This window comes from Argiope bruennichi, chromosome 3, assembly GCF_947563725.1.
Source record: "Argiope bruennichi chromosome 3, qqArgBrue1.1, whole genome shotgun sequence".
NCBI lineage: Eukaryota > Metazoa > Arthropoda > Arachnida > Araneae > Araneidae > Argiope > Argiope bruennichi.
This window is the reverse complement of record NC_079153.1, coordinates 126,487,435-126,497,551: the sequence shown is the minus strand read 5'-3', so window position 1 is coordinate 126,497,551 and position 10,117 is coordinate 126,487,435. Positions and strand designations below refer to the sequence as shown.

Below are 10,117 nucleotides of genomic sequence, written 5' to 3'. Positions count from 1 at the left end.
GAAGATTTCATTAAAACATTTTTAAACATTATGTGCTTATAGAATCTACATTCTTCCACTGTTGAAGAATCAGTTACTGCATTTACATATTTTAAAATAATACTGATAAATAAAATTTTATAGGTGAGATATTCAGATAGTTTATCTCGCATTCTTAATCTGATACTTAACTGCCTTGAAAATGACATTTCGATCCTCGGACACTCCAATACTTAGCAGTCATGAAAATATGATAGCTATTTCAGGGGATTTTTTTCTTGTTTCTGATTGATTTTTGTAAGTTCCGATGCCTGCTGAATATTCACATAACAAATCTACTTGATTATATTTATCCCGCGATATTGGCGATTTGTTTTGTTGTAATGAATCTTCCATTTTCAAAACTTCTGTTTTTCAACCAAGATTTGTTCAAAAATGCTTGAATTCTTTTAGTAATGGAGATTGTGAAAAGTTGTTTGATTGTCTTCAATCAAAACGAGCAATAATTGATTACTTTGTCATTTTACAGAAATGAGGAGTCTTGTTCAACCTCCTAAGGCAGTGTGAAGTTTATTTCTATTCTTCTTCTATCATTCCACTTCAGTAGTGTGAGTGAATTCTGAGCATATGCATATGACTCAAAAATAATCACTCTTTCTAATTTTGTGTTAATAAATTCTCTTCTTCTGAAATCTTCTTTTATTTCTACACTCTTGGATGTTTTTCAGTTTTATCTCAATGACAGATTGCTTATTCGAAGAATATAATCAAGAAACTCGAACGTTTCATGGATCGTTATGTCTTTAACGTTATGTTATTTCAAGAAAAATGCTATATCAACTTGCCATATTAAGAGTAACAAAATATCAAATTTTTCTGTTGATATCTGAAAATGTTTCATTTTTTTCTATTTTGCTGGACCCTTCTTCAGTATTGATTGAATGACATAAGAATGAAACTCTCTGATAAAAATAAAAGGAAAAGCTATGAATTTAATACAGGATATTATTTTTTTCCATTATAATCAAAACATTAAATTTTCATCTCTTTTAATCAGACCTCTTTTTAACATTGAAAAGACTTATTTCAGACTTTTACTGATGCGTTTAGAACATTTCCATGGTGGCATTCAAATTTAAATCCGTTAAGTTATGAGAAATGCTAAATAATATATATGAAGATGTTCCATGGTCTCTCCATACGCTAGCTGCAAATCAATAAATAGAAATATTTCCGCTTTCACTTGTAAAATATATTAATTGAGAATAATTGTAAGAGATCTATATGTTTATTTAGCTAAATTGTAAGTATATGCACAAAAATATCACATCTATTCTAGACAGTAAATAGAAAGAAAAAGTAAATAAAAAAGATATGATTCCCTCTAAAACTAACTTTCTTACATGTCGCTTCTTTTAATCAATTTTTTATTGTTTTCTTTATTAATAAATTAATCCATCATGCCACTAAAAATTATTCGTTTTACAGCCAGTTTATACATAAAAGTGTGATCCTGATATATTACACAATATCGTAGTGATGTAGAGTGATACTATTCTACCTTATTCTTCTCTTCTTATTTCTCTTGGATACTTAATTGTTCGTAATATGTAGATTTACAACATATATAAATTACAAAAAATATTTGAATTAATAAGACAAATACACGAACCAGTTCAAAGATATAAGTAGCATACAAAACATTGATTTTTATAGACGGTTTAAAAACGCTACTTCAACGCAAACTATTATGATTGATGTAATCACAATTTTAAAAAAAGCATCAACAAGCTTCTATGCTGAATACGAAATTCTGTTGTTGCTGTAACATATGAAACTTGCCGTAGACAAACCCATTGATTAAGTCAGGGATTTAAGCCAAGTTTGTGCAGTAGCTTCTGAGGTTAAAGGCCCCTGAACAGCTGAGGGCAGAAATCTGACTTCTAGCTCATATGAAGAACTCGCTTGCACAACTCCTTTTTACAGGGGGGGGGGGACTCTTTCAAACACCTCACAGATAGAGCACAGGGTAAGAAGCAACCATGTCAGAACCAGGGCTCGAACCCGGGAAGCCCAGATCGGGGGAAAGATTCACTACCCCCAGGCCAGGACGCCGCCACAAAATACTAGAAAACTGTCGCTCAGCTCATAAATATTTCGCTATTTAATTTTGAAACTGCCCCTTAATATTGTAAATATGCCCAGATTTTCATAATTGCTAAAGTTATCGAAATAACACTTTTCTAAAAAAATCTTTTTTTTTGTTTGTTTGTTTGTTTCTTTCTTTCAAGACTTAATATGAAATTACTATTCTTTGTTATATTTACTCGAATTCTCAACATTAATCATATTAGGGTTGATAATCTTAAAAATTTGTCTTTTAATATAAAGGAAATAATTGTTACACACAAAAACAATAACTAAATTGCAGTGAATGATTTAAGAAAGAATCATAATCTATGAATAAATCAAAGAAAACATTTAAAAATGTAATTTTATAATGTAAGAGTAATAAATAAAATAAAAATCCTTAAACATAAATTCCAGTACTTTTATCACGCAATAAAAACAGCATTAAATAATACTTTATCCATATCAAAAACATAATACTCTACAATAAAATCACAATATTTACAAGAGATTCTAAGATGCAAGTAAATCGGAATACTTGAGCAAAACTTTAAGGGAAAATGGGATACATTACATTAAACATTTCTTTTCTTTTCAAACAAACTAATGGTGTATGTTCTGTTGAAGCACAAAAACAATAGTGACAGAAAGCGTAAGTCATTTCCTTGTAGCATTGTTTACTTCTGTTTCATCTAAGCAAAGCTCATAATTATACTTTCATGCGCATCCACCAAATTTAAAAACGCGATACTAGCTTGGAAATGAGAATGGAACGTTTAGCGTACGATTCTTGTGTTCTAAATTCCTCCCACAAATCTATGAAATTGCTGCTATTAACAACAATTATACTACAAAATAGTTTTACTATTGGAAGAATCTATTTTGGCCTATAACAGTAATTTAAGCTTTAATTAATTATGCTTAACATATATTGTTTGTCATTCATACACCATTTCAGAAGAGCAGAAGATGAAAGGCCATCCAGCCTCGGAGCTTCCAAAGAAAACAATACATCATTGGAATTGGCATTTTGGCCTATTATTACAAAAACCATTGTGAAGTAAGTTATCAGCGATAACATTAGTAAACAGTCCATTTTCATTTATGCTTATTTCTTGACTTCATGTTTCAACAGGCCGTTTTCTTATATATATCTATATCCTAGAAAATGTTAGCTCTAAAGTAATTTTTCATTTCATAAAGTTTTATCCATGAATTCTGATTCATTTTACATATTTGCGCTATTAAAGTGACAAAAAAAAGCAATCGCATTTGCGATTTACAAGTATTGGTTGAATATGTGTTAATGAGAAAGATAAATCTTTTAGAATTGCCATAAAATTCCTCACCAAACAAAACCAATAAAAAAAATTTCAAAATGAAAATCTTATTCTTTTACATCCAAACAACATAGAAATTAAGATTCTTCTAAAACTGACATGAGAAAAAAGTAGCTATTCAAAGCAATCTGAAAATGATTCAGATTTGAAGCAAAAGTGCAAAACAATACAGATAGCTAGTGATCCTATTTATAAATTCTATTTCCATGTACTAAGTTTTATAATTAGTTCAAACGCTTACATTCATGTTCACATTATTACAATAATTTCAGATAAAAAAAATTCTGATCTTTTTAGAGTCAGTGAATGAGAGCAATTAGTTGTAAACAAAACAGAAATATCATCAGTAGTACACACAGTCAGTAGTATATAAAATATACAGAATATTAATTACTTGTTTAAAAATTTTCTTAATGCCCTGCAAACTCGAAGCAAAAAATTATAAGTATTAAATATAACTTTATAGCACCTATAAAGATTAAAGATGATTTAGTAAGATGGGATTGTAATAAAGGTATATGACCTCTGATGTTTTTTTTTTTCTTTTTAAATTATGAACTGGGAAATTAGGTAAGTAAATTCAAATCTTTTATATTCTGAAGTGCTCTGAAATTTGTTCATAATGAATTTTGTCATCAAAGTATCATTTGTGGTCAAAATCATCTGGTACAATATTACATTCTTTATATATTCATCGTTCAAAAGTACGAGGTTTGCCTTTTCATAGCTCACAGAATGCTCCAAAACCAGGTCAATCAAGAAAAGAAAATAAACAAGATTTCTGCTCCGATGTGAAAAATAAATACAATAGTTACACGCAAATGGGAATTGCTCTAGAAAGAAGTCGTATAAGCTATGAAGTCTAGTGCAGTCAAGAATAAATAAAATGTAGTCGAAAAAATACGCACCTATAATCTTTTCTATTACTAATGACGTTAACAATTTAATTTTAATTCTAAACTATCCGAGTATAGTTCTATCTAACTATCACTAAAGTACATAATATCGGTTGAGTTCGTGCAAAATCTAAAATATGGCGCCCTTAGACCACATTTAGGTTAATTTTAATTGCCAGAAACTCTAGAAAGATATCACAAAAAATTCCATTCAAATATATCAAATATATTTCTATTAGTACATTTATTTGAATCGGTTAATTGCCATGATTTCAGAAAGATGAATGAGAAAGCATTTCGTTTATGAAAAAGCATTATTTTCTGAAAGACAGAACGACTCCGGGAACCCAATCTTGTAAAATTTCGATTCAAACCAAAAGTTTGAAAAACATTTTGGCAATTCTGATCGTTTAATTAAAACAGGTTATAAGTGATTTGGTAATTTTCGTAGTATCCATATAACTACTTGTTGCGCAAATCGTTTAGGGAACCTTGTTGGGGTTACTCCCAAGACATCATTAAAAATATTCATGATGTATTTAGTGATGAGGAAAGAGTGAAACTGTTAAAGCTTTGGGCATCTTAAATGATCATTTATAAAATATTTTGCTGAATATTTACACATATATCAGTAGCAGGACTCTTAAGACTATTTGCGAAATCGTATTTTCTGAGATAAATGTCATTATTACTTAATTTGGATCAAAGATGTGGTATCATACATAAGCTTACCATGTTCCTTATCCTATAATATTATGATTATCTACTATATTACTTTAATAACGAAATAAAATATAAGCGACTTCATTTAGCATTTTAAAAAAAGAAGCTCTTTGACCACGATAATGTATCAATTCACACTCCTACGGTAGCTACCTGATAATTTCACAATATTGCAAATTCCGACATATCACTGCCCCCCCCCCCCTCCATTTTCTCAATTTGATTCATTAATATTGCTCCCTGTTACAAAACATGAAAAAAATAGTTGAAAGAAAATAAATTTTCATCGAACGATAAGAGAATTTTCATCATCATAATACTAATTTACATTGTATTCGATTATTTTAATCAACTATAATACGCCTCTTTTTCTGTCCAGTAGAAGTAGAATATAAGAACTTAAAGTTGGCAATGTAATATGGGGCATTGTTTAAGATATATATAATATTTATGAAATATAATTAATTGTATATATATGGATAATATTTATAGTTAATTACTTGAACTGGACTGAAAATAATCAGAAAAAAATGTAAATGGTAATTATGTAACAAAGAAAATACATTTTTAAATTAAAGTAAATAAAACAAAACGTATAATTAGAGGCAAACGATGTGAAAAATGATAAATTCAAAGTTTTACACTACATATATAAAATATTAAAAAATCAAATAATTGCTTTTCAATAAAACTGGATTATGTTAAAGATAAAAAATAGTTCAATATATTTACCTCCTGAATATAAATTCTTGTCTTCCTCTAAAAAAGGAAATGATACAAAATTAAGTTGGAAAGTCTTTTGAAATTTAGTATAGATTAAATAATAATTTAATCTCGGATAAACATACCTTCTTCTGGTTTGATGTCTTCAATTGAAGTTATTTTATAATCGACAATCTGTAAAAAATAGTTTAAATATTTTTATTCTTGCTAACTATCACTAAAATTAATTAAATATTTGCTTACATTAGAAATATATTACTACTTTCTATTCTAGTAAAATATAAAAAAATTTGCAACAAAACATTTCTTAGTTTTAATATCAAAAATTAATAATTCCACATGTTCGGACTTGTCATTTCAAAATATAACAAAGCAAAATTCAGAAGTTTTCTTTCTTTGACATTTTCGTCTATTTTCAAATTCTTGTGTACACTTGCCATCATTTAATATTTGATATTTTTAAGAATCTTATTGAATTGGTATCATTCGGAATATTTTAAATTTGCCCAACATGACCTTTTTCACAGATGATTTATCTCAGTTGTAACTACAGCAAGGTATTCGGCAAGGATTGTACAAATTATAATCCAAAGAAAATTACTTTTACATCATCTTTAAAATATAGGGAAAACTAACAATCAACTACGAAGTTTGTATATTCCGTCTATTTTTCTTGAATTTCCATTATATTTTTGAGTTATTAATTTTAATTTAAGCTATGATAACTTCCATTAAAAGAAATGCATTTAATATTTTTGATGAACGCATGGCAGCTCTAAAAAAAAAAAAGAATAATTAAATGCATGTAATATTTTTCTTTGATTAAGTTGAGACAGGCAAGTGAGCAATTAGAAATGTAGATATTTTCACTCAGCATAAATGGCAATGTGGATGTTAAAAAGGCTTTTGTAAATATAATTCATTTTGTCTAGCTTCACAGCACAAAAAGAAATCTCTTTCCATTGATGGATTTGGTCCTAATATTAATATAATACAACATATCTGATATAAGGAGCACATGCTAAATTTCATCCATCAATAATACAGAGCAAATTATATTGACATAATTTTCATTTTCCATTCAAATACAGGGATTTTCTCTGTAAACTAGTTTCAGCTACATTTTGCTACGATTGGCCTTGACTAGTCTAAATCGATGTGGTAACATGATCGTCAAATGTAGAGTATTTTTGTTCCATTTGCGTTTCATTTCTTGCTACAAGTGATCGATGGTATGAGTTGTCTGTTTCTCAAGCATGTGAAAAGAAAATGGATATTACTCCCAGAAAAAATATTAGAATTCTTATCCTAAATCAGCATAACTGTATAATTATGAGGAATATTATGGTCACCTTGGAGATGAAAATGCAGTATTGAAAGAATTATTTATCAACAAAATTATTTTAGGACAATTTTTCTAAAACGGAAAAGTAAGTGTGGATGCAAATGTAGGTAAACACCATGGACAGATAAGTGTCTTATACGAAGCAGTAAAATGCATCTGTATAAGACAAATATAGAAAGAATTATTAATCATCAGAAAGAATTAATTTCTGCTGGCATGAGCATTGATTCATTAACACGAAGTCTTATTGAAAGAAAGCGATGGATAAGTAGATTCATTTAGAAACAGTTATTAATACTTGAAATGAAGAGAATGGTTGGCCAAGAAAAATCAATCCTGGATTGAATACGAATAGAATAAAGTAAACAAAACGATTGTGGCGGATTGGGATGCGCGAGGATAGAACCTGGAACCTTGTGGTTCGCAGCCCAGTTGACCATGATACAAAAGCAATTCCTCGGTTAGGGTAGCAGTTAACTGGCTTATAAGCTTTCACTACAGACTGTCCCTCCAGTGAGTCGGAGGTGAGACGAACGATATGGCTGTTGAGTGGTGATGTATTAGCTGTTGATTCTAATGCGCCTGTACCCATTTGAACAGCACCAAGTGTTATGGTGAGCGTGTGTGGGTGAGTGGTTGCTGTTGCTGCGTCTGACGACTTTGGATTGATGCGTCAAGTGAATCTGACGACTTTGGGTTGATGTGGGTAGATGGCGCTACAATAGCTGTACGAAGGTTGAAGGATCACGTCCGGGTCACCAATGTGGTATATTTTTATGCGCGAGGATAGAACCTGGGACCTTGTGATTCGCAGCCTAGTAACATGACCATGATTCAAAAGTAATTGCTAGGGTAGCGTAGCTGTTAACTGGCTTATAAGCTTTCACCACAGGTTTTATGCAAGATTTTTTTTTCTAGTGCAAAAGTTTCTGTCTTCATTTACAAGGCGAAGGACTGGAGAAATCCATCGAGAGCAACATCTTAATAAAACAGTTGAGCATTCTCAAAAGCAAATGTTTTAGGTTTATATTTCATTTAGAGGACCTGAAAACCCCAGTTGATAGAAGGATGAAGGATAAAACAAAATTGACTATAAAAAAAAACCATTATAAAACAAAATTGTGCCTTTTATGCAAACATTCATTGGAGGATCTCAAACATCTTACCTTATGCAATGATTTAAATTGATTTTAAAAAATAATGTAAGGAAAAGATTTGTAATTTGTGAATAAGATGGACTACTCAGCAAAAGAAAATAATGGAGAATCTCATAAAAATTCAATTTCTTAATGACGACATCAAAAATTTTTATTCTTAATAAGTGAAATCCCATACATCAAAGCGTGTACGGGATATCATTAAACATATTTTCAACTAAATTGTTAGGCCATTCATGAATGTGAACTTAATACAAATAAAACTACATATGTGAAATTTTTTGCATCTGTTTCAATTAATATGCTGTCTACCTTAACTCGGAATCTTTTAGACTGTGCGCCTTGAATTCTAATAAGGAAGCATAGAAGATCATTTGGTTCAGATAGGGTTTCACAGAATCTTTATTCCATTTTTCTCCCTTTTAATAGAAAAACAATTATTTTGATTTTAAAAGATTTTGTTTAAATTCGATACATAGTTTGTTTTTGCGATTTATTTTGCTACCATTCATAAGTGCATAAATATGCTACTTCTTCCAAATTGTTTCAAATTGTTGACAAAATTTCGGTAAGTTTCTTCCGACATTTTAAAGAAGCATATAAATTAAAATATTCTTGAACCTTGAATGTTAATATGCACTTTCACATGATTATAATAAAGCATATCTTAAAAACGTTAAGATATGCTTTATTATAATCATATCTTTACATATCAGTATTTATGCATTAAATAATAAGCATATTAAATACATAAATACTTATCAATATTTATGTATTCAAATCAGTATTTATGTATTTAATAATAAGCATACCTATCTATCTATCTATAGATAGAAATAAAATTGTTTTCATGCTTTATATTAATTGAAAATTAACCTTAATTCATTTTTCAAAACCTTTATTAAAAATTTTCTTGTACATCAATATTTGTGAGCAAAATCTGTGAGTATTTATAATATGGCAAATATTTATAGCTAAGATTGAAGTTATCAAATATTATAGAAAGCTATAATACATAAAAGTCGTATGTCATAAAATAAAAATATATTTAATATTATTATTGTCGGAATCCCAACGTGTTCGTGAACAAAAGCTTTTAAATATATGTATATATATAATTTAATATTTTTAATACAAAGGAGTTTTTACATATGAAATAACATAATATAATTATTAAATAATAGTATAATCTAATTATTGAATAATATTATAATATAATAAAATGTTATAACTCTTCTATTGTCCGCAACTTCACTTTTTATTAAAAAAATAAATATGCTATATCAAAGAGTTTTAATATTTCAAAATTTGGTGAAAATTGCAAATTATTAAAAACGGTTTTTAAAAGAGGCATAAAACTGTTTTTCCATAAGTTATAAATAATTTGCTTTGAATGACACAAAGTTTGGTTAAACGTTGTGAGCAGAAACTTAAAAATATATTTGCAACACACAGAGTATAAAAGCAGCCATTTTCAAAAGTGAATCTCATTGTTCATCGACTCATAAAAGCAAATAATAAACTTTTAAATCATCTTTGTAAGTAATCGGATATATTTAAAAAATTATCAAGTTAAAAATTCTTTATGCCAATTAGGTATAATCTTTTTTAAATGTATCTCTTTCCATGTTTTGGTTATTTTTAAATTATTTTATTAAATATCTATGTTATTAATAAACTGTAAGCTGCTATGTATGCAAAATAACACATCTATGCTATTCTGCCTACACAACAATTGTGCAGGTAAAATGGAAAAAAGGATTTTTAAATAATAAAATGTTAAATATTTATTTAATGGGGACATAATCTTTATTTAGCTTCATA

The 10,117-nt window shown here is 28.7% G+C and overlaps 1 protein-coding gene across 5 annotated transcripts in view; it reads right to left on the bottom strand.

Annotated features, from left to right (window-relative positions):
• The window catches only part of LOC129963701 (uncharacterized), a 54,584-nt gene that overhangs the window by 12,414 nt on the left and 32,053 nt on the right, over positions 1 to 10,117 (bottom strand). For all 5 annotated transcript variants that reach the window (XM_056078212.1, XM_056078213.1, XM_056078216.1 and 2 more), the window contains exons 14-15: positions 5,917 to 5,965; positions 5,801 to 5,827 (exon numbers count right to left, since the gene is read on the bottom strand). In XM_056078212.1, the coding sequence (XP_055934187.1) occupies positions 5,801 to 5,827; positions 5,917 to 5,965 (76 nt within the window). The remainder of the gene's footprint in view (positions 1 to 5,800; positions 5,828 to 5,916; positions 5,966 to 10,117) is intronic.